The 25,224-nt window shown below is 45.7% G+C and overlaps 2 protein-coding genes across 2 annotated transcripts in view; one reads left to right on the top strand and one right to left on the bottom strand.

The window, feature by feature from the left end:
- htra1b (HtrA serine peptidase 1b) overlaps nucleotides 1-11,892 on the top strand; it is a 28,772-nt gene extending 16,880 nt beyond the window's left edge. The window contains exons 4-9 of the mRNA XM_036530006.1: nucleotides 8,119-8,313; nucleotides 8,517-8,549; nucleotides 8,903-9,017; nucleotides 9,156-9,213; nucleotides 9,350-9,445; nucleotides 11,251-11,892. Coding sequence (XP_036385899.1) covers nucleotides 8,119-8,313; nucleotides 8,517-8,549; nucleotides 8,903-9,017; nucleotides 9,156-9,213; nucleotides 9,350-9,445; nucleotides 11,251-11,419 — 666 coding nt within the window. The 3' untranslated portion in view covers nucleotides 11,420-11,892. The remainder of the gene's footprint in view (nucleotides 1-8,118; nucleotides 8,314-8,516; nucleotides 8,550-8,902; nucleotides 9,018-9,155; nucleotides 9,214-9,349; nucleotides 9,446-11,250) is intronic.
- Nucleotides 11,893-17,299: 5,407 nt separating this feature from the next.
- c1h10orf88 (chromosome 1 C10orf88 homolog) lies at nucleotides 17,300-24,660 on the bottom strand. Its single transcript, XM_036543346.1, has 6 exons — nucleotides 23,901-24,660; nucleotides 21,460-21,657; nucleotides 21,080-21,152; nucleotides 20,064-20,264; nucleotides 18,687-19,099; nucleotides 17,300-18,178 (listed from the first exon to the last, which is right to left on the bottom strand). The coding sequence occupies exons 1-6, from the start codon at nucleotides 24,062-24,064 to the stop codon at nucleotides 17,953-17,955; spliced, it is 1,275 nt and encodes a 424-aa protein (XP_036399239.1). The 5' UTR covers nucleotides 24,065-24,660; the 3' UTR covers nucleotides 17,300-17,952.
- Between the last annotated feature and the right edge of the window lie 564 nt (nucleotides 24,661-25,224).

The raw sequence follows: 25,224 nt of genomic DNA, 5'->3' as shown, positions 1-25,224 counted from the left end.
GCCCAAGGGCGCAACAGCAGTGTCCAAGTGGGGAATCGAGCTGGCAATCTTTCAGTTACGAGGCCTGCTTCTTATCCCTATGACATGCTGCCGCTGTGGTATATAAAATACAAAATCTGTAACAGCTCTGCAATGCTCAAGGCACTTACTCCTCTGCATTCAGTCTTAGAAATGAGCCTGCATTGATAGGAACAGTGATGATGAGTATCCAGGGCTCAGATCATTTTTGAATGATTCTGATTTCTCCAATGAGTTTTGAAAGGCATCATTTGGTAGGCTGGGTTTCACAGGCAGGATACAGGTGGCGTTACCCCTGACCACACAACCTGTGAGAGGAGCACATCATCCTCAGCTGGGCTGGGCAGTAGTGCCCCTCCTTCTGACCCTTGATCTCTTTATATATCCTTATATATCTCCTCTGTATTGAGCCCTGTGTGAGCCACCGGCTTGATGCATGGTGTCTGTCTGCTGTCCGGGAGCCACCAGTAAAAAGCTTCCCTTTGGTAAGGCAGGGGGGTTTTAAGGAGAGGAAAAAAAATCTCGTTTGGATTTGATGTGCATCTCTCCATCTGTTTCTGTGTCTGTGTGCATGTGTGTGTGTGTGTCTGTGTGTGTGTGTGTGTGTGTGGACTCCGTGATAATATATGTGCTAAGCCATGTGTTTTCTATTTGGAGCCACTTGATGGGCTCTGCCGAGTGTCATACACACTTCTTCCATTCTGAAGAGAAAGTCCAATCCTTCAGATGGGAAGAAATGATGAATCATTTCCGAATCCACGTCCTCAATTCCTTCATACCATTAAGATTCCAGCTGCTCCTGTCCATTACAAAAACTGTGCAAGACAAACTTTTCCCGACATAAATTGTCTCCAATTTGATTTTTTTTTCCAAAACTGGCCTATTTAAAGAGGTCATTCTGCAGAAGGGAAAAAGATAAAAACACACCTCTACTCGAATCTTGATGGTCTCGAATCCTGAGCCACGTGATGGTGAATTTTGAGCCCCAAACGCTCCAGTGGAAAAGACTGGAGGGTGAAGCAGGGGAAAGGAACGTTCTAGTAGCGCGCTTGCTGCTACGTGGCAGACGCCAGGCGTTGGGTTGGACCACAGTGTAGCAGTTTAAAAAACCCCCTTGGCCGCACCCCTGCATCATCAGGGAAACCAATCTGGAGCGGAGAGGGAAACTGAGATCGGCCGTTTCCCCTGGGCCGAGCGTGTCACTTCCTGCGTTGTGTTTGTCAGGGAGAGAGCACGTCCGAAGCCCGAAAGTTCAAGCATATCTGTGTACATGATGCGCAATTATAGCACCTAGCTGGAGTGGCGCAACTAGGTCACGGGTTAAAATAGGAAAAGCATTTTACATTCAATCCAAAGGTTAAGATTGCCTATCATAAAAAGCGAACAAATACTCACTAGAAACATAATAGTGCTGCTACAACGGAACGTCTTGTAAAAAAAAACAAAAAAACATTTTTAATAGATTTAATAGATTAGGCCAGGAGTGTGGCGTAGTGGTAAGGAGCAAGACTTTTATCCAAAAGGTTGCAGGTTCGAATTGTCGATGGGGCACTGCTGCTGTGCTATTGGGCAAGGTACTTAACTCACAACTGTCTCAGTAAATATCTAGCTGAATAAATGGATAAAATTGTAATCTATGTAAGTCAATCTGGATAAGAACTTCTGCTAAATGACAATAATGTAATTTAATAGATTCGCAAATGGAGCATTACCGTTTGATCTCTGTGCAAAGTATTTAATCAGAATTGCTTCAGTGATCATCTAGTTGTGTAAAGGGACAAAATATAAAATATAAGTTGTCTTAAGCAAATAAATTATGTACTTATTTTTTCCCTCAGAAATAGATGGAAATGTGGTCAAAAAGGTGGAAAAGATGCTTGTGTGGTGCCACTGCCACTCACAGAAGTATATCATGGGAAGAGAGTGAGGTCAGTTGCAGACATCAGGAAGGACAGAGATTGGCCATTAAAGTTGAGGCAGTCAGATTGGAGGTTTAAAATGAGAGCCCTAACAGGGGCCTCTCAGTTTATTTATTGGGAAGGTATGTGTGCACTTCTCTGGCTGCCTTCTCAGTATCAGCCTAAGGGTCTTCAACTGTCAGATACAGAATTTACTATAAATATTTGATCAGGGCACATAGTACGTTCAGAACTGAAAAGCCAGTAGAAACCTTGGATGTGAAAGTTTGGTGAGAACCCAGAGGATGGTTATGGGTCATGTGAAACAGATATCAAATAATCAAAATAATGATAATTGATGTCCTGTTTGATTTTCCTCACTTACCTAACCTTGTTTGATATACAGTATTACATTTACGTAAAGCATTTGCTTGGCTGAAAATATCACTGTTGGCATGAACGGAGACAGATGAGAAAGCAATCAACTGTATAACTGAAGCAAGTGCAGGTAAATTCTCTCGTGCATGTTGAATTGGGGTCACATTAAAGGACCCCTAGATCACCTGTGAATTGATTTGGAAGTGGACCATGGTAACGGCTATGGTCTTTGTACATGGACCAGTATTTTGCACCTGACTTGTGCTGTTTCAGGGCAGCAGTGTGGCATGGGGTAAGGAGCAGGGCTTGTAAACGGCAGGTTGCTCATCCAAATCCCTGCTGCAGCACTGCTGTTATACCTTTGGGCATGGTACGTAACCCACAATTGCCTCAGTAAAGATCCAGCTGCATAAATGGATAAAATTTTAACCTATGTAGGTCGCTCTAGATAGGAGCGTCTGCTAAATGACAATAATGTAATGCAATGTTGTAGATCAAAGTGTGATGGATGCGTTGATTTGGCCAACCTTTTTATTTTCCAAAGTGCTGGAATTGTAGTGTCCGCCACTAGTCTACCGCAGAATGGCCTTGGCAAGAAGCAGGCTGTTGTCCATCTACCCATTTGTCTGTTCCCCCTCCCCCCGAGGACACTGGAGTCTGTCCAGACATGCAGAAGAACAAAATGCCCCGACTGGCTTCTGGGCTGCTGAAGTGTGATTCCATCGCAGGTTGCGCAGACAGGTGCCCCATCAATCACGGCCGCGGTGACAGTGACCTTGGCAACCTTCCTCCCTCCTCCTCATCCTCCTCCTCACTGCACACTTCTCGCAGTCCTCAGAGGGACTTCTCTCCCACAATCCCCTGCTCACATGCATCCTCTACCCCCCTTTATAAATCACAGCAACATTAATGTAGTGTCTGTGGGTTCAGCCATCGTCATGCCAGCACAGTGAGGATGAACCCCAGGAAAATACACTTACATTACATTACATCATTGTCATTTAGCAGACACCCTTATCCTGAGTGACTTACATAGGATACAATTTTTTACATGTCATCGATTTATACAGCTGGTAATTTATTAAGGCAATTGTGCATTAAGTACCTTGTCCAAAGGTGCAGAGGGAGTGCCCCAGTGGGGACCCAGTGGGGACTAGAAACCCCTTGGTGACAAGTCCTGCTCCTTACTACTATGCTACACTGCCACCCCAGGATCAGGTGGACCCCAGGAAAATTCATTTACTGGTATCATCGGGTTATTTATTTATTTATTACCATTGAAAGGGTAATTGACTTGTGAGCTTGGCACGCTCAGTTGGGCACTTAATCAAGTGGTTTATTTCCATATTCTTATTAACTTCAGAATCCTTGCAATGAATTTTTAGCTGTAATGTGACGCTAAGATTGTGTGGTGCGCTGCTGAGGATTTTATTGGATGACAGCTGCCCTTTAAACTCTCTGAGTGATCATTTCGTCCAGTTGCTTACTGTCATGTCAGGGAAATACAGTATGTGCCGCTCGCAGGCCGGGTCTTGTTCCATTGATTAACACTCAAGGGCAGACAAAGCTGGGCTCAGTTACACCGTGCTGCGTCACGGTAGAAACAAAACACCCCTCCAGCCTGTGCTCTCTCCAAAAATAAACCCCTTATCGTCTGCCCACAGGCACCATTACTCAGGGAAAAGTAAAATACAGGAAGGAGAAAGGCAAACAGTAAGTCCTCTGAGAGGTGTGTCCCAAGTCTCATGTTCCAAATTGCCCAGCCTCCCCCCCCCCCCCCCCGTCCCACCACCCACCCACAAAACTGCGCCTGCGGTAACCGGTAATTGCTGTGGATGGTTATAGCGGTGCCTAAACGGCACCCCAGTTTGATGAAAGGAGAGGCTTTTGCGTTGGGGAACATTGGCGGAGAGCCCGCATGCCGTCGTTGCAGCGGGAACCGCCCCTGGTGTGGATGAGGTGGGTGGCCGTGCCAAGGTCAAGGGGTGGCACTGCCCACGCCCCCGGTCCTCCTAGCGCACGGGCTGGCACGGCATGTGCCCAGCAGACACACGGGGGAGGGAATGTGAACAATCCCAGCTCACCTTGACGAGACAGCTGTCAGTACAGGATCTGGCGGGGGTGGGGGGGGGGTGGTTGCTGGGGAGATGGTGCCGATAATGCTTTTGTGGGTGGGACATCGTGGAGCACGAAACACCGCTGGTGGTCTCCTGTTCACAGTAATTTCACTTGCAAGCTGGATAAAACGATAGTGCTTCGCATATCTCTCCCTCTTTTGCCAATTTAGCAGGACTCACATGCTAAGCCTTCGCTAAGGCTCTGTCTCGTGTGTTTTTAAAGGCGGCCCTAAGAAGCCATCTTGGAAAAATGCCCTGACATGCATTCCTTCATTCCTTGCAGATACAGAGGTTATGAAATGATAACGTCAGCCATTTTGCAGTCCATAAAGCCTGAACCAGGGCAGTGCCATTTTCAAAGGGTGATTTCAGGACGCTTTTAGTTTGATACGGAGGTGTCCAGTAAGAATAGAAAATGTCTTCCTCTTCATGTACTCAGTCGTTGACTCTGAGCCCTTTTGAGAAGATGTACCGAATAATGTTTTGGGAATGGAATCCATAATTACAAGTCATAGTGGAGCCTACCATCCACTGTGGGAAAGAAGTCTCCCAGAGTAAACTTGGTGGTTCTGTGTGGCCTGCGATGGCCAGCCAGATTGGTGAGAGCGGTCAGAACTGGGGATCGAGTCCTCCTCTGTGAACAAAGGATGAGCTCGCCAAGCTAAGCCCTGCAACCTCTTCCGACGTGGGCATCCAGAAACTCCAGCCCTGGTCTTCAATGGGACTTAAAGCGGCGTACAGAGCCTGGTTTGCTGCGCCGGGCAGTTTGCGCCTCTAAGCGCTGTAATCCTGAGCGGAGACAAAGCCTCAGCTGCAGCACACATGAATGGTGAAAAGGTCAGAGTTCTGCCACCCTCTGCCATTCCCTGTTGTTCTAGTGCCTTCCGCCAAAGTGCCATGACAGGGCCCTTTGTCTGCACTTTCCCTTTTTTTAATGGAAATGGTGGTGAATCACATTAGCTAACCCCCGATAACACCCCCCCCCCCCACCACCACCCCCACCCCCTTCCGTTGCCAGCAATTAAAGAGACCAATGGGAGCCTGTTTGTGAAGGCTACTGTCACGCAGTGGAAACAATGCAGACTGGATCTTTATACTGGGAGTGAGCACGTCCACACTGTCAACAACACAGCATCAAAGAAACATTTCCACAAAAGCATTTACTCTCCTCTCAAGGTCATGTGATTGCATAAGCAGTCTGTTTTTCATATTTATCTATGGACAAGTATGTATTCATCATATTTTGATAAGTACATTTTTTGAACAGATGAACTGTGGATTGCAGGCAATCTTGAGGCAAATGTCTCATGACTTTGAGGGATGTAGTCAAGACTACGTGTAGAAACTGTGTTTGAGAAATGAGGCAAATAAATACGTCAGTACTGATACAACTCACACAAATATCGTTAAAATTAAACTATGCATGTGTGGAGACGACGGTAAGCATTTACTAAATGGGGCGTGGGTAGGCATGACCAGGGTCCGCTAAATTGCTAAGCATGTACATTTCATGCCTCATGAAGGCCGCAAGGGGAAGATGAATAAGTCCACGTTGTGACAACATTTCAACATCTGTGAAAAACGTGTTGGGGAACTATGTTGGGACACAGCCTCTGCCGCAGGACAACAAAATATTTTACACGTCTCTTTTTCCTCAGTTCTTGAGGAAAACAGCCCGATTTTGCACACGTAACAGAAAAGAAAGAAAGAAAGAAAGAAAGAAAAGAAGAAACACCAGAAACTGGATTAGAACAATAGACATTTGAGCCATTCCGGCTCGAAAGAATGACTATTAGGCTACTGTTCAGATAAAGCTAACAAAGATGACACCGTGCACGAGAGACCAAACGCCACGGTGCTCTGCTCTCCTCTCTGTCTTCCGCTCCGGTCCTGCTGTTTCCCCGTCCACCTGACTCCCCTGCTCACCACACCCGCCCCCCCTGCCAGGAACATGGCTGTTTTCCCTCCACTTTCCACCACCCATCTGTTTATCTGCTTAGCGCCAGTGGAGGAGAAGCAGGCTGCTATTCCTGTGTCAGGTCTGGATTCTTCCCGCTCAGGGGGGCAGCGGGCGACAGGTTCCTCTCCCCATATATCCGTGCGGAGCGTCTCGCTCTCTGTCTTTGGGCTATTAATAACGGCTCTCGGGGGGGAAAGGCAGCCAAGCTCACCCCTTTGCCCTGGCCTGAGCCCGCTGCCCACCCCCAGGGCTAGGAAACAGTTCAGACCTCAGCCGCTCTGTTATTGATTAACAGTCCTGGTGGTGTTGCTGTCACTGGACTGTTCTCACAACGGAAAGTGGGCAGTGGTCGATGGTGCGATTGGCTGGCCAATTACCCATGCCTTGGGCGGACTTGCTGCTTGTGGCAGCGAATGCGTGGGACCGATGGCTCTAGATCATTAGTACGAAGGGCAGTTCTGGTGGCACAACTGTGGTCGCCCCCGTCCGCTGTTCTGTCAGTTCACTTGTGACAGTGCCCCCATGGTGCAGTAGGGGGCACCGTACGCATGAAGTCATGTAACAGGGCTCTCTGCTCAGAAGCTGGAATGTTAGAGAGATTGGCCAAATCAACACATTCCATCACACATAATCTCATATTTCTTTCTTTATCTCCAAGCATCAATATGCTCTCTAGATAGCAGACAGATAAATATACCGGCATTGTGGGAGTACTGTGTTTTCTAAATGTGTGGGTTTTTTTTTTTTTTTGATCTTTGGAAAAAGTTGTGTGCACCTTCGGTCTGTTTGCTGGTTTCCATTACACCGCGCGTTTACAATAGTTATTTTTAGTGTGCAGAAACAAAACAGATACATAGCGCTTCAGGCAGGTCCGTACAAGCGCCATTGCTAGGATGTGGGCCAGGGGGCCTCTGGTGATGTGGGCACATGTCTGGCATGTCGGGAGGGAAGGAATGGATTCCAGGAGGGACAGCTATCCTTAGAACCATACTTCATACCCCTGTACTGCGCAGCTCAATTGGCCCTTGTCCCCCCAGCTCAGTGTTGCATCATAACCCACTTACAATAATCAATGAACAATCTGCCCATAGTATTTACCCACTCTTTCTTAGAATATCAGATCTGAATTCTTAATAAAGAAGCAATTGCCCCGTGTGTTCAGTTCACTTAAGTACAATTTTGTTCTTGTGAATGGATTAGCGCAGAAACATTTACAGCTACGTTAAGGGGCTGTTGAAGAGAATTAGAATAAAACTGGCTAGTGGACAGAAAGTGTCAGTATTGGTTAGAGACTCTGTTTAGTGCTGCGAGAGTCCTACTCAAAACCTCAGCATCAGAAAGTCTCAAGTTATAGACTCTATGCTGGGAGAGTGTGGTTCGGTGTTCATGCTGGTGTAGAATTAGCTGACGAGTCAGTGCTTGGACTCGGTCAAAGGTTTATTAGGAGTGGCATTAGGACCGCTCGAGTCAAAGACTTGATGCTTGGAAAGTGCTGGGTCAGGGGCAAGTCTGAGAGAAAGAATGTTAAAGAGGCAGTGCAGGGTTAGTGAGGGCAAAATAATGGGTGCCTGAAGAATGCCAGACTCAGAACAGATAGCCCTTGAGTCAGAGACTCGATGCTGCAAGAATGTCGGGCCAAAAGTGACAATGGGAGAGTCTTGGCGAAATGCTCAGTGGTGGGAGGAGCAGGCCATGAGGCAGCGTGCCAGAGAGCTGTGCCCCTCATCTCACCATCATCTCCCCCCAGATGAAGCTCCCCGTCCTCCTCCTCGGCCGCTCGGCCGACCTGAGGCCCGGCGAGTTCGTGGTGGCCATCGGCAGCCCCTTCTCCCTGCAGAACACCGTCACCACCGGCATCGTCAGCACCACCCAGCGTGGTGGCAAGGAGCTGGGCCTGCGCAACTCCGACATGGACTACATCCAGACCGACGCCATCATCAACGTGAGTGTTCCCTCCTGTTTCGCACCGCCCGCCCTCCACCCACATTGACGGAGGGCCGTGATCTGAATCAGTGGCGGGCAAGCTAAGATAACAGCATGCCTTTATCCAGTCACGTGATCGCATGAAGGAATTTAATCTCAAAGGCTTAGACTCTTTTGTGCTGCGGTCCTGTATCAGCCTGACCTAACTGTTTACTCTTTCAGTACGGGAACTCGGGTGGCCCTCTGGTGAATCTGGTAAGAAGCCTTCCTTTCCTCTCATATACACAGTTACGTATAAACACATGCTTTACACAGCACATTAATCGGGGAGTTAGGAAAAGAACTGGCAGTGTGACTCGGAAAACACATTAAAGAGCAGTAACTGAGAGACTTTAATGCAAAAAAGGGTTTGCTGGTAAATGATGGCCTTTTTTGTCAGTTGATAAAAATGAGTATTAATTTACTTTGCTTCAACAATATATAGAGGTGATCAGAAAAGATTGAGCAAAATTGTTAGTCTGTTAGTCAGGTGGAATAGGTTAGGGTTATGTTAGGATATCTGTACAATGAGTATGTGCTGGCTACTGAGTGGAGGTCATGTTTTACAGGACGGGGAGGTTATCGGGATCAACACTCTTAAAGTGACCGCCGGCATCTCCTTCGCCATCCCCTCTGACAAGATCCGACAGTTCCTGGCAGAGTCGTACGACAGACAGGCGAAAGGTGCCACAAACCTCCGTCACACAGCCTCCCTCACGAACGACCGATAAGCATCGCGAACCTCAAAGCTTTTTTGTAGCTTTTAAAAGCCTTAATTTGTCACTGTCTGCTTTGGCTCACAACCTTATTCATTATCTGCAGGAAAAGCAGCACCAAAGAAGAAGTATATCGGCGTGAGAATGATGACTCTTACTCCAATGTGAGTAGATAACAACTAAATGAAAGTATATCTTCAGCTGGTTCTACGCAGATTTCCTAGATAATGAATAATGGGGTTCTTTGAACAACCTACTTTGGTGTGTCATTCCTACTTCCTTGTATCTCTTCCCCTGTAGTTTGGCTAAGGAACTGAAGGAACGACAGAATGACTTTCCCGACGTCACCTCAGGGGCGTATGTCCTTGAAGTCATAGCCAAAACTCCAGCTGCAGTGTAAGTAGAGCAAAAGGGGTTCTTGACCAGGGCCATACAACAGAGCAGGCTATTTTAGACTTAGGAAAGATGGCTCCAACTCATTGTGACCACTGTCTCAGAGGACATGTATGTTTGAGGATACTTTCCTCCGTCGGTCCTGCTGGGATATAAGTGGTTTCCATGCAAGTTTGGTTTCGGATGTTTTTGGGTCAGTGTGCTGTGAGGTATAAGACTCCATCAGCTGTGCTCTGAGGAGCAGATGTTTCCAGTTCTTTTGCACCCATGCCAGAGATGCCCCCCCCCCCAAAACACTGTCTCTCACACACATGCACTCACACACACACACACACACACACACACACACACACACACACACACACACACACACACACAAACACACACACACACGTGAGCACACAACCACAAAAACCATGGGAGAGCAGTCAGACAGGGCAATCCTGGCCCTGTAGAGATCCTGGCTCTTTATAATTCTGCGGCTGCCCTTTATAAAAACACACAAAGCTTGGATACAGCAGTTTCCTTCATTGTGAAAATTATGGCCTTTTCTTTCATCTGTGGCTTTTCTCTGTAGTCATCGTTATATGAGATGTCCTTTGGGTTATGATGGGATGTAAGTAACAGTTACCCCTGAAACACAGCCGAGTGGCATGTTGAGAATGTGGATGAAATATAGGTGGGAGGTGGCTGAGGATGCAGCTTTCATAATGTTCCTGTTTTAATGATCTTTGTTGTGAAATGTGCACCACCACATCTCGGAAGTTTACATCAAGAGAACTCAGTTAATATAGCTGAAATAATTTGCCTAGGACAGTCTTTGAAGGGAACCTCAGGTTGATATTTAAAAATTATCTGTATGACGTGTGTATGTGATCAGAGCTTGAAATTCATTTGAACTTTTCTGGGGAAAAAGCATTTTAAATGTTGTAAGCAGATCCTCAGTACATTACATTACATTAATGTCATTTAGTATACACTCTTATCCAGAGTGAATTACATAGGTTTCAGTTTTCACATGTTATCCATTTACAGGCCAGGGAGGACTCATTGTGCTAGTTCTGGGCCACATTTCAACAAACTGCCCACTGCCACAATCCCATGCTATCTCATCACTGTTTATCGATTCTGAGAAGGTGATGAAATCATTACATTAATGCCATTTTGCACACGCTCTTATCGAGAGCAACTTGCACACATGTGGGTTCAGTGGCATCGTTAGGTCCGATCATTCGGGGCTATAGCCCCAAATATTTTAAGCCTAGCCCTGAATATTTTTGCCCTGAAAAAGGAGGTGTTTATAGCAAAACAACAGACAGACTGTGTAACAGAGCGGAACTTGACTTGCAGCGTCTGAAGGTGTGATAATATTTATTTATTATAAAGGTAGATATAACCTCCCCAACCTACTGATGCCGATCTCCCCTCAAAAAAAAGGCAAACTTGACCAATCATACAGTTGGATATTTACTGAGGTAATTCTGGATCAAGCACCTTGCCCAAGGGTACAGCAACAGTGCCCCAGAAGGGAATTGAACCAGCAACTTTTTGGTTACAAGTCCTGCTCCTCACCACTATGCTACACTGCTGCCCCCACTGCTGATTGCACTTATTAGTCCATGCAGAGTTTATTTTCAGTTTACCTGTCTGAGTGTAAGGCTAAGCATTGTAAATGTGTGATGCAGATGTAGCTGAAGCTGAAGCTATAGCTGTAAAGCATATTCACATCATTTTTAGGAATGTTCACTGCTATGCTATGCTACACTGTGCTGCACCGCCACTGATTTGCTCCCTCCTTCTCGGGGCAGTGCGGGCCTGAAGGAGAGCGACGTCATTATCAGCATCAACGGCCAGCGCATCACATCGGCCAGCGACGTGAGCAGCGCCATCAAGAAGGACGAGTCGCTGCGGCTGGTGGTGCGGCGCGGGAACGAGGACGTCCTCCTCACTGTCATTCCCGAGGAGATCGACCCTTGACCTCCCCCCCCCCGGTCCCCATCCCCCCCCCGCCATGAGCTGGTTCTCAGTGTCTCGCTATGGATCCTCGCCAGGGTGTGTCTGGAGCCACGCCCACTTTAGAATCAGTAACCAATAGTCTCTCTCCCCTGTGGCCAGCAGCGGTTGAAACTCCACCTCCAGGAACTGAACAGTGTGCAGAGCAAATGCACGTGTGTGCGTGCGCAAACACACCCAAACACAAACATATTTTAGACCCTCAGCTATTCGTGTATTTTACTTTTCTTGTCGTGTATGCTTCGAAAGACATTAGTCCTGTCAGTTTAACCCAGATTGACCAGTGTTTTCTTCATCCTGTTTTCCTTTTTATACTGTACGTATCTCATTTCTCAGAGAAACCCACCACAGTCTATTAAAAGTGGAGCAGCAGAGAGAAGAGTGGGCATTGCAGGATACCGTAGTTTCTTATTTTTTTGTTTAATGATGTGTTTTGTTTTGAGATTTTTTTTGGATGACATCTAAAGGAAAGGGAAATAAAATATTTTAATAGTCTAAATGCTAAACTGTTTGAATGTTGTAATTCCTGCTTCATACTTGTTTATTGAAAGGCTTACCTCATGAAATGCTCAACAGACAGGGAATCTCCACACCCCATGTCTCTCACCCTAATGCTTCCCACAAGTGTAAAATCTGAATCTGATCCAGGCCTGTTTTTGATTTGGTTGACGTCCCTGCAGTGAGAGTGTGATGATTTGAGTGATATATCATGCTTAACAATCACAGATTGCCGGCTCTAGCTCTAATATGGATGGGAAACCATCTCCCACATAGGCGCGTACGCCCACGCTGACACGCACCAAGACACACCCAGAGCCTGGATCAGTCACGCACCAAGTGGACGTCATACTCGTCTCGAGCTTCATCGCCTCAATATTTCTCATAAATCCTGTAGGACCAAAGTTTTCATTAAACTATAAGAAAAAACTGCTTCTATGGTTACAGGTCTGTGCTCCACTGATCAGAGCTCAGATAACTGGCATGTCATAAGCTGCGTGCTTTGGGTTCCTCTGAGTGTCTCCACAAGATGACAGCTAGTTGCTGAGATCCAATAAGTGTTTGCTTATGTGACATGTGAAAACTGCAAATGTTAAATGTGAAATGTAGTGTTCATGTCACTGAAAGAAGACCACCTTCTGGAATATGCTACCCCCTCATGGTGATATAGCAGTATTGCACTTTGATCAGTCAGACTACATTTCTGGTTAGATAAAGCTGGTATTGATCAATTTTTATATCTCTATTATGAAAGGCCTGCCTCTCTGCAAGTGTATGAAACCTTTTGCAAGGTCACATGTCAGACATTACAAAGTTATACAAAGTTACGCTTGCACTGTTTTAATGTGAGGGCCGATGGTTTTCTTCTGCGCAAAACATTCTGGTTACAATCATAGAGGCTACAGGAAGGGGAAAATATTGCAGGCTTGTAAATCTCCCTCCACAGCAGCAGTTTCAGATGTTATTGGGGGCTGTGACCATATGTGAGGTCACCATAAGGACAGCAAGAGTTTGGGCCAAAACTATCAGTAATAAAGCTGGAGGTTGAATTAGGTCATTTCTCTCCCTCTCTCTGTCCTGTCTCATTCTCTTTCCTACTCTCTCTCTCTCTCCCCGCTTCAAAATAAGCCACTCGTGACTCACCATATTGCCACAATATGTTAACACTAATTGACTGCAGTATGAAGTGGCCTAGTTTTGCAGAGATGGAAGATTTATTCAGCGCATAACACATTTTAGAATGGTTTGCCGTTCATCTGAATTTCAAGTAAGATATGAAGCGTGGAGGCACTTGTCACACTACTGCAGACATAGAGTAAACTTCTATATGAGTCATGATGGTGCTGATTTTCCCCAAAGGGAGTCACATACACTGATGAGCCAAAACATTATGACCACCTGCCTAATATGCTGTTGGTCCTCCGTGTGCTGCCAAAACAGCACCAACCCGCTGAGGCATGGACTCTACAAGACCCCTGAAGGTGTCCTGTGGTATCTGGCACCAAAACATTAGCAGCAGATCCTTCAAGTCCTGTAAGTTGCGAGGTGGAGCCACCATGGATTGGACTTGTCGGTCCAGCACACTGCAAAAAATCCAAATCTCACCAAGCATATTTGTCTCTTTTCAAGTCAAAATATCTCTTTACACTTAATATAAGACACAGTCACCAAACAAGCAAAATTTCCTTGAGCTACAAGGACTTGTTTTTAGATGGTGCATCTTGAATATCTTGTTTGGTGAAACTGTCTTGAAAACATCTTACTTTGAGTGGTATATCAAATTAAGCAAGCCTTTTTGACAAGTCAGAAGGTTTTTAAATTGCATGACACAAAAACACTTCCTAATACCAGTTAAAAATGAATCAAAATTAGTTTTTTTCCACCTAATTTTAACCCTTTCAAGAAATCTTAACAAGTGTATTTCCACTAGTTCCACTGGCAGATTTTTTTCACTTATTACTAGCAAAAAACACCTTGTATTAATTATTTTATTTCTTATTTTTGAAGGGCTATTTTTTGCAGTGCACATCCCACAGATGCTCAATCAGATTGAGATCTGGAGAATTTGGAGGCCAGGGCAACACCTTGAACACTCCATCATGTTCCTCAAACCATTGCCGAACAATGTGTGTAGTGTGGCAGGGTACATTATCCTGCTGAAAGAGGCCGCTGCCATCAGGGAATACCATTGCCATGAAGGGGTGTACCTGGTATGCACCAATGTTTAGGTAGGTGGCACATGACAAATTGACGTCCACACGATAGGCCGGACACAGGGTTTCCCAGCAGAATATTGCCCAGAGCATCAAACTCCCTCCACCGGCTTGTCATCTTCCCACATTGCATCCTGGTGCCATCAGTTCCCTAGGTAAATGGCGCACACATACACGGCCATCCATGCGATGTAAAAGAAAATGGGACTCATCGGACCAGGCGACCTTCTTCCACTGCTCCAAGGTCCAGTTCCAACACTCGCGTGCCCATTGTAGGCGCTTTCAACGGTAGACAGGGGTCATCATGGGCACTCTGACCGGCCTGCAGCTACACAGCCCTATACGCAGCAGGGTGCGATGCACTGTGTGTTGTGACACATTCCTCCCGTAACCATCATTAAAATTTTCTGTGACTTGTGCAGACCTTGTGTAGACCTTCTGTCGGTTCGGACCAGGCGGGATAGCCTTCGTTGCCCTCGCGCATCGACGAGCCTTGGGCGCCCAACAACCTGTCGCCGGTTTGTGGTTTGTCCCTCCTCGGACCACTGTCAGTTGGTACTCACCACTGCTGACCGGGAGCACCCCACAAGCCTTGCCGTTTCAGAGATGCTCTGACCCAGTCATCTGGCCTTTACAATTTGGCCCTTGTCAAAGTCGCTCAGGTCTTTACTCCTGCCCATTTCTCCTGCATCCAACACGTTGACTACGAGAACTGATCATTCGCTTACCATCTAATCTACCCAGACCTTGACATGTGCCCTTGTTTGGAGATGATCAACATTATTCGGTTCACCTGTGAATGGTCATAATGCTTTGGCTCATCAGTGCATATAAACATAAAATGTAATACAGATAGAAAACACACAATGTAAATCTCGTAAAATAAGAAAAGAGAACCAAAGTGCATGGCGTTGAGTGCGTTATCCATGAAGGGGCTGGCAGCTGAATCCTCTGCAACCCTAAAATGACCCCAATGGTCAGAACAACTTCGTTTGCGCTAGCATCAATGAAACTCAGAGTTGACCGTTTTTAGTTCCCACGCTTACTAATCATAAACTATCTCTAGTAATATCCCCAGGAGAGACTACGGTTACAGTCTGAATGAGGCCGATGATAGGCTAATGTGTATTTATAGTCCAGCTGGTTTATATGTGTACAAGGGTTTATATGTCAGTGCTGGGCTGCAGCCTCCTTAGAATGCAGCACTGAACATGTGAGCTGCCCTTAAACTGTACTGAGCTTATGCAGAGTCCAACATCAGTAACCCCAACCCTGAATCTCAGAAGGGTAATCGTGGTATGTGAATTAGGTCTGCATCAAATTTGAAGCTACAGTCTATTTTTTTGTCGATGTGGTAGATTATGGACAAACTGAAGCTACAATATAGCAATTAGAAATGACACTGCACATCTCTAAACATGTAACCCATCTCATCTCAAGGAAAGAAAAATCCCATATTTGATGTCCAAATTTGTTCCCCTTGTAGTTTGAAACTGAATTCACCTACATTTTGAGTGTATCATGTATCATGGTGTGAACCATGGGGTGCATAGTAAGATATTACTGTACGGATGAATTACAGGACAGTAATTAGTATTACAGAGTACAGGACAGAGTATGGCATTCATTGCATTTAGGCAGTCATGTATATTCAGAGAGGAGCCTGTATTTGTTCATGGTCATTGAATATGTCTTTAGTGACTTGGTATTTCCATCTCTTTTTCCCCCATTCATAACACTGTTGCAACAGAGTGCAATATACAAAACCTGCAGGCTGGCAGGGCCAGAGAACGGCACTCCATAAAAATGCCTTTCTTGTGGCCAGGCCCCAAGTAATGACCGGGGGTGGACTTTTGTTGATACAGTTGGAGCCCTCTCAAGCCGATGCCGTCTGAAGGTTGCCGTTTATTTAAAAACTAGCTGGAGGCCCTGCTCTGTAGACGCATGTGTTTTGTGGTCTGAGCACAGTCTGAAAAGCGCGTCTCTCTCTCTCTCCCCTCATAAAAATAACACTGTCTCGTTCTGCAACGCGGCACGCAGGATGCCCGGCGCGGACAGCGAGCAGACCTCCAGGACCGGCCAGGGAGCAGTTTGAGGCACAAACACTCCAGGGTTCACCGGAGGACAGTGATGTCAGGGACTCTGCTGCTCTCACCCGCCGGGCGCAGGCTACCTGAGTGTGCGAGCGCTCTGTGGAGAGAGGTTCTGAACCTAAAGAGACCTTGCTAAATAACATTAATAAACGACCTTCACTCGAGATGCACTGTATAATACCCTATACCAAGCACCTCCACACCAGCATAGGGCTTACTTTCGCTCACTCGCTCGGAAGATGCACCCTGATTCTTCAATGGTGAGTAACCTGTTTATCCAGCTGTGTGCTTTTACTGGATAAATGCAGGCAAAGTGATCCACTCAAGGGCAGCGTCCCACACAGGGTTTCGGTCCACAGCCAACTGGTCCACCCACCGCTGTGTGCCCATGTGCAGTTAATATCAGACTGGTGAAGGTGTGCCCTTGTAATTGTTAATAACCTACTGAATAAATGAGTATGTCAGCACACACTATCATTAGCAGATGCTTTGATCTTTGATCTTTTATAAATCATTTTCATGCACAGCTGGAAAAGCAGTCATTGGCCAAAAGCCTGCACTTCTTATAGAGCAATCATCACTTTTATAAATTGAGGTAATTTCATTATATCCCCTTCCCATTTTACATAATTGTATAATTGGTACAGGAGCAGTAAGGTACAGTATGATTAGTACAACAACCCTAACAGTTTTCACTGATTTGACAAAATATTTTTTTTACATTTCTCCAAATCATACACTTGACTGCCCTGATAAGATAGCATAAGAATTCAATGCAATAAATATGCACAACAAAATGTGAAATCTTTTATTTCGTATGATAGCAAACCAAGTGAATAGAACTTTTGGGACTTTATGTAACATTACTTTAGTGTAAAAAACACATTTGAGGGAATGCCACCACACACTCTGAAATTATGCTGAGAGGCAGGGAGAGACATTCCTCAAAGACTATGCAAAAGAATAAATAACCAACATTCCCAAAAAATAACACTTATGAATCAGGGTTAAACCTTTAAAAGGCAGTTTTGTTGCCATTACATTTATGTTTGTATGATGAAGAAAAAAGATGAGGGTGATTGTTTGCAAGAATAACTTATTCTTTTGCATGGAATAAGTACCCAAGGTTAAGGGTTAGGTAAAATCAAGCTTATATTTGAATTACTGCATTATATTCAATTAAAATGGCAGCAAAGGTCAAACCATTCTTAAAATCCTGGCCTCAGGTATGAGTGGGATTTATTAACTTTTGCTTTGCATTAATGCATAAACAGAACAAAACCCAAACCACCTGAGGACAATGACAGATTCAATCATGCCAATTATGTAACTGTTTGAAACAAACGTTGAGAGAGAAAAAAAAAAACAAAAAAGATTTGACAGTCAGAGACTCATGATCAGCAGCTTAACGGTCGTGTTTTTAAGAGCAGACACTTACTCCAATAACCAGCCAAGCACAGAGATTCGCATTATTTGCATAGGATGTATGTAAAAGACAGCCTAGGCTCACAGAGTATCAAAACCGTGTTTGAGGAGAACCAATGGGAGGGTCTTCGACCACCTTCTGAATCTCTTCCCATTCCAGTAATACAGTACATGAGGAATGGAGACACACAGTCGGTCTAAGTCTACGGGCGAGCTGGGGAGGTCCGGGACGACTCCGGGCCAGCCCTGTTCCAGCATGGAGCCCGGATCAGGAGTCTCCGTTCAGAAGGCCCGCTGCGGCGTGCCAGTCGGGGGGACTGGTCTTGACGCCCTGGGTGACGTGTGCCAGGGGCAGGGCTGCCAGGAGGGCCCGCTCCAGGTTGTGCTGCAGGGCATCCAGGCGCCGGTCGATGTGCCGCTTCAGCCTCAGCTCCATCTCCTCCAGCCGCCTCTCCAGCACCCCCTCCAGGGCTTCGCAGCAGGAGTGCTCCTTTCTGCAGAGCATGCACACACACACACACACACACACACACATTTAATTTTACATTTATTCATTCGGCAGGCGCTTTTATCCAAAGCGACTTACAAGTGAAGCAGTGTACAACACAGGCGAAAAGCCATATAAAGAGTCAACAATATTAGGAGCACCACAGTTAGTTGGCCAGACAAGGTACACACACACATGCACACATACACACACATATGGTGTTCAAATACACACACATATACACACACACAGAGGCGCATACATGCATACACACACACATATATACACACAGGTGCACACATGTATGTGCGTGCGTGCGCGTGCGCACACACACACACACGCGCACACAGGCGCACACACACGCACACACACACGCACCACAGACGTACAGCACACGCACAAACCACACACACACAAAAGTCACATTACATTGGGGATAGAATCTCTCTAGCTAGCACAGGGTCATGTTCTCTCCTTTTTCTGGGGGCGATCCATGCAGCGAAGGTCTCACTTACGGTGCTGTTGCCGACGCCGTGGTTCCAGGTGGGCCTTCCTCGACGCGGAGCTGCGCCACCTGACCGCACACGCTCTGCAGCACCGGGAGCAGGTCTGGACCGAAGCCGCACGGCGCTCGCCGGGGATGACCGTTCAGTAATGACGACACCGCGTCGGTCAGCTTGCGGTCATTATGGACTTCTGGGGGATGGGACGGTTCAGGCTGTGTTTGTGGCCCTGTAAGGGCTTCAGGGACCGTGCTTTCTGGCTGGCTCGCTTGGCCAGGCGGTGTGTCCGTGTGCTTGTGACTTGCTGTGGCCGTAGGTTCAGCATCTGCCGCTGCTCTGGACTCCATCCCTGCTTTTGCCAGCGCGGCCAGAGGCCCACCGCCCAGGAGGAGGGGCAAGAACCCACTCAGGGCGTCGGTTTTATTCTAGAAAAACAGATACACCCAGTTATCCCCATACACCATAACCCTGGTACTCCCAATCCCTTGCAGTGTGGGATAGTAGTACGGAGCAGGGCTCGTAACCCCAAGGTTGCTGGTTGGATTCCCTGCTGGGGCACTGCTCTTGTACCCTTGGGCGAGGCACTTAACCCACAATTACCTCAGTAAATATCCAGCTGTATAAATGGATGAAAACTGTAACCTATGTAAATCGCTTTGGATAAGAGCATCTGCTAAAGATGACAATAGTAATGGAATAATGTTATATTCCTGCTCTTTGTCTAGTCTGAGTCAGTCAGCTACAGTAATCTACCCCCACCTTCCCAAATCCGATCACAGCAGGCAGATAACTAGATTTAGGTCAGGGAGTATGTTCTTAGCACTAAATAATCCAAATACCCTCATCTGTCATTAAGTCTGCTTCGACTAAGATCCCCTGGAGGTACTCCTGAGGCTGTCTTTAGAAGGGGATCATCTTTCAGTAAAGGCATTTGCTTTGGAAAAAAGCTGAGCTCCATGGCCCAGGTTCCATCCCGGCCGTGTCATCAGCCTGTAATGACTGGGAGCCCACAGCAGTGGAACAAACTGACTTTGTTCTGCCAGGGATAAGGATGAATTGGTTGGTTAGGGTTTGTCTGTCTCACTGCACATCAGTGACCCCTGCTGGTCACTCAGGTGCCCACAGTTTGCCCGTGTAAAGCTGCATGTGAAGTGTCCTCCTCTGACTCTTGCCTGTGCAGCCTTGGCATGTGGGACTGTGGTGTGAAAAGAAACGTAGCTTGGGATCACGTGTTCTGGAGGAGAGCACGTGTTTGCCTGCGCTCTCCCAGAGGGTTAGCAGCGACTGCAGCAGTGAGCGGCATCTCTGTAATACAACTCAGCATTTCAAATTGAGGAAAAAAAAGACATTGGTTCATTGTAAATAAAAAAGGGATTGCGTGCCCCTCACCTTCTGCTGAAACTGCACCATGTCCATGAGGTTCTGTGCCCCTGGCGAGAGGGTGGTGCCCATGGACTCCACCATGGACTGCACGCGGTGGAGGTCGATGCCCGGCCCCGCGGCGGGGGTGCGGCCCACGGTCCCGTCGTCCTGCAGGCTCAGCACGATCCCGCCGAGCCCCACCCTCGCCCGCCCGCCCAGAGAGAGCAGCTGTGCAAACACAGAGGACAGACAGCTCAGGACACGCCCCATTCCCGCCCACCGGCACACAGCGCACAAGGGCAAATGACGCGCTGAGCGACTTGTGCTGCGCAGCTTTCGATTCGCAGCTCCATCCTTTGAATAACCAAGGTTTCGCAAGCAAGCTGCACGTGACCACATGATCAGTGCAAAGCACTGAAATACTCAGTAAATATAAAATTCAGAATACAAAATGGCAACATTACCTGTAACTAAATACCTTTAGTTGTTCATGATGAAAGCTCCACCGCATTGAATATACAGTACCAGTCAAAAGTTTGGACGTACCTGCTTAAGATAATGGGAAACATGCTTTCAAAGACATTCTGATCTAAAGACATCTTAAACGCTTGAAATTTGTTTCTTAGACAAATATTAAAAGTTGATGTCTGTGTATTAATTTCTTCCCAAAAAATGTATTTTCAAAAAATATTTTTTGGCTACTTTGAAGAATTTAAAATCTAAGATGTGTTTTGATGCCTTTACCATTATTCTAAAATGTGGAAAACAGTAAAAATAAAGAATAAATGTTGTGTCCATACTTTTGACTGGTATTGTACTGTGACGGAGTGCCGTCACTATGGTTGAGTATGTGCTCTGACGACCATACCAACGAGCCTGGCTCTTTGGCGTCGCGGTCAAAGCCGCATGTTTGGTACCCTGTAAACCTGGGTTCGAGGCTGGGTGGGGTGACTGCTCTCGCCCTTTGCTACAGTACACAAGGAAAACATCTGAAACCATCACAGAGACAAATTCAAGGATCAGCGCTAAACCACAGGCCTTACCTTAACGTCACAAGAGGCAGCCGGGGGCTCCAGCTTTAAGTATTTCTTATACAGGGAGATGCTTTCATCAGCACTGCAATACAAGAGCAAAGACATGTCTTTCAAAAGGTGCCTCATTTGCTCATGCTGCCACTCTAATCAGATACTCTATTTAGATTGATTTTTTCCAAATCTGTCCTTCAGAGACCACGCATCTCCACCCTTGAAGTATTAACAAAGACAAGTGAGGGTTCTATCAATCAATTCAAAGAAGATTTACACCAGAACAAGAAAGAGTCGGTATAATGAGTCAGTATAATGAGTGCCTCTGGTATGAATGGTCCTTTTCTACTTTTCAAGCTGCAGGAAATCAGCTGAATGCGCAGACAGGGGGGGTCTACCTCTCGAGGGGAGGTGTGCGATCTCTCTCGCCCCGGCAGGTGCCGCAGTACTCCCCCGCCCCCATGTACACCTCCATGGTCCGAGCCTCGCTGACCACCAGCAGGCCGGCGATGAGTGCGCCGGAGCCGGGGGCGCACTGCAGCCTGATCGAGCAGGGCGACGCCTCCACCGCCCGCTCCAGGTACACCAGGCCGCTCCTGTGGAGAGAAGTGGAGCTTTGCTCACAAAGGGGACTGCGCAGAACATGTCCAACATTGGCAGAAAAAATTAAACAAATAAAGCCTACAGCCTGAGCTGTGGTGGATATGAGAACAGGGGGTCATGCAGTACAGGCCTGTAAAACCAGCAATGCACACTGAAGTGTCTGCTTTTCCCACATTGTACATGACTGGCACCAAACACAAAACAGAATAAGGGCCTAGCAATGTAAACCATGCAGACTTTGACAACCAAATAAACATGTCACAGATTATGTTTTATGTGGAAATTTGGACTTTTTTTGGATTACATTTTCTTAGCAGATGCTCTTATCCAGAATAACTAATGAAGCCTAAATATTTTACATGGTACCCATTTATATGGTTGGATATTTCCTTAGGCAATTCTGGTTAAGTACGTTTCCCAAGAGTTCAATAGCAATAATTCACTTGTAGGATCACACTGGCAATCTTTGGGTTATGAACTCTGTGACCAACACTGAGATTTACATTTTCTTCTGATGCCTTGACATCTGCAGAAATACTTCTTATAATAAAATGTTATACAGGCTATAATAAAAATAACACACCAAGGATTACAGCATGATCTGGAAGCGACTGTTTCCTTAACATGGCATGATGCAAATTTCTTTCAATGGCCATGTGTCACCCACACTGGATGTTTCCTCTCCTAACTTCTGGGAGTTTCAGCTCCTGGCTCTTACATGGAGAGGCATGGCCCTAATTTAGCATTAATGCAATGTAAATGTAATCTATTTGGTGTTTGCAATCTATAGATTAGTCTCTCACTTCATCAGGATCATCATCATCTGCTACTGAGCTGTTTCTTGACTCTACCAGCATGGGGGAGGGGTCTGTTGGAATATCCATGCACCAGGAATGGACAAATCCAAACCACAGCATCTAAAACCTGGCTTCCAATGACTTCTAAATCTAAGACTATTTCATGCCAAATTTGACAGACTGCTTTAAATTTGTGCTATTGTTTTGGTGTGTTGCTAAAAACAAATCACAGCAAAAGACTGTAGGGAATTATGCTAATCATGCACATGCTCATACAGTTATCGCCCACGAAATGTTTACTTTCACGTGTGAGCCATAAGTATTACGTTAAGAGGTGCAGTAGGAAGTATTTTATAATTCTATTTTACATACAGAGAGGTCCAAACTGTTACCATGTTTCGGGTAGCCAACATACTGTCGGTCTTGGATAAACATGTGTGAAAATATCACCTACTAAAGCGGGTTAAAAAGCGTACAGAAGTGACATTTTCTTGGAATAAGTCGTCAAAAGTGAGGCTTCTTCGTGTTGCCGCGTCACGTTATGGCATCTAGACCGCCTTTGACCGCGGCTATCGTAGCCATCTCTACGCACATCAGCTCTTAACGTGGGCAGACTAAACCTTAGTAGAAATTCGCGAATCACGATGAATGGAAAAACATTAAAGTGGCAATATTTACGTGTCCAAAAACTGCAGGCCACAAAAGCAAGTATAAAAACAATGAATGCCATCTGACCCCCCTGTTTGGCCGAATGCTATAGTCGATGACATATCCAAAGCCCAGATAACATTAGAACTGTCGCTAGCCAGATTTCTTTTCAACCACGCAACCGGCTAGACTGGCTATACGGGTACAAACACAAAGATAAAGATGAAGATTCCTTTATTGTCACTGCACAGAGTACAACGAAATTGTGTAGCAAAATCCTGGCGGTGCATTGACACATAACAAGCAGCAATTAAGGAAAATAGAAAAGAGTTCCAGCTCAACTAATTTTTTAAAAATGCAAGATATATAAATAAAATATAAAATATATATATTGGCTGAACCTATAAAACAATACGGTATAATAAATTTATTATCAGCAGCAGGCGTATTGCACATCGAGATATTGTAGTAGTGCAATTAGGAGTATATGCATATTAAGGTGCAGCTGAGATGTAAACATATGTGTAGTGTAATATAAATGTAACTGCAAGTATTAAAGTACTGAGGTCAGGTAGGTCCCCGACAGTCAGTATCAGAGTTTGACAGCGTTCAGTTCTCGTATGGCTCTCGGGTAGAAACTGTTCCTAAGTCTGTCTGTCCGTGATATGATGGACCTGAAGCGTCTACGAGAGGGCGGCAGGTCAAACAGATGATGTCAAGGGTGGGATGGGTCTTTCAGTATGTTGGCTGACCCAAAAAACTGTGCATAATAATAAAGGGTTGCAACTTACTCGACTGAGGTCTCCGTATATACCTGTGTAAGGTCTACCATGCTGTTGGTAGACCGTACACAATGTAGGATACCGCCAAGTTGGCTGTCAGATGTACTGCAAACCCAAGAAGGGTGTCCGGACACGAGCGTCTCTCTACTGGAGCTCATATTCTGTGTAGCCATGATCAAGTGAGCCGGCAGAATATGATTATTCCCTCGTTAGTTACTCTTGCTATATAATTTAGGCCAACTACAATCAATACAAGCGATCGGTTAGCTATCTGGCTAGCTAGCTAATGATATCGATCTGTCGCACAACAACGTCAAACAGAATGTAAAACAATATTAGGTAGCTAGCTTGCTAGCTAGAAAGCTAACCTAGCTAGCTACCTGGATTTCACGACATCAGATGGCCTAATCTTGAGAAAATTTACAGCTAGTTATCTAACGAGTTGCCATTCATGTCAGCAAGGCAGGGAGCTAGTTAGCGAATCCCATGTCAAATTCATAGCAAATTAGCAAGTATATTCATAGCAAGCTAACTATGGCAACGCTAATGGGCTAGCTAGCTACATTGATAAGGCTAGCTAATGAGATTTATAACATTAGCTAGTTAGGTGATGAAGGAGGCCTTCACAACGGTATAAAACAACCGTTTATTTCTGGCGTACTCTTTTCATTTCGACGTATAAATAGTTCTAGTGGTAAACATTTAGCTACCTAAACGGACATCACCTACTGCCTAGACAGAACCGGCAAAGCTCCAACAAACATTCCAATCTTTCCGAATCTGATGCTGTAAGCAGCGAAGCTGCGACTGTTCAGTAAAAGGACCCATGTGTGCCTGTGCTTCGCCTAAGAAAAAATGTACATTGTAGCAATTTAAGATTAAACACAGAAGCATGATATTACTGCACATGTATTTTTGTTAAGTGAAATGTATAATACATCTGTTACAGTTGGTTTAGAATAAAATTCCTAATTTACCCATTCTTATTCTGCGTTCAGTCGTAGTGTGTTAAAGGGCATCAAAGTTCCGCAACGCTATACTGGTTCGTGTTCACAGGCTATTCATTGAATCTGCGCAAGCCATGCATAACTGACAGATATTTAGGGCGATAACAATCATCAGCTGACTTATTTACTGGCACACACAAGTTTTTAACAACACCTCCAACATCACCGCCGAAGTCAAATGCCACAAATTAAGCCTGAAAAGAATGAGTTGACCCTGACGAAATCTTCGCGTCAATGTGAAAAAATACAGTACACCGATAGATCATTTATTAACAGATGAAAACCTTGTCCTTTAACTATGAAAGAGCTGGTTTTATATGTTCACG

The sequence above is a fragment of the Megalops cyprinoides genome, chromosome 1 (assembly GCF_013368585.1).
Source record: "Megalops cyprinoides isolate fMegCyp1 chromosome 1, fMegCyp1.pri, whole genome shotgun sequence".
Classification (NCBI taxonomy): domain Eukaryota; kingdom Metazoa; phylum Chordata; class Actinopteri; order Elopiformes; family Megalopidae; genus Megalops; species Megalops cyprinoides.
Note: the sequence above shows the minus strand (reverse complement) of the source record. Positions and strands in the feature narration are given on the sequence as shown.

Bases quoted from the DNA above. Each gene is read 5' to 3' on its own strand.
- c1h10orf88 (XM_036543346.1), bottom strand. From the start codon at position 24,064: ATGGCTACACAGAATATGAGCTCCAGTAGAGAGACGCTCGTGTCCGGA. The intron at 21,153-21,459 runs GTAGACCCCCCC...CTTGTATTGCAG, and splicing joins CGCACACCTCCCCTCGAGAG to TGCTGATGAAAGCATCTCCC. The intron at 20,265-21,079 runs GTAAGGCCTGTG...GTGTTTGCACAG, and splicing joins CTGCCTCTTGTGACGTTAAG to CTGCTCTCTCTGGGCGGGCG.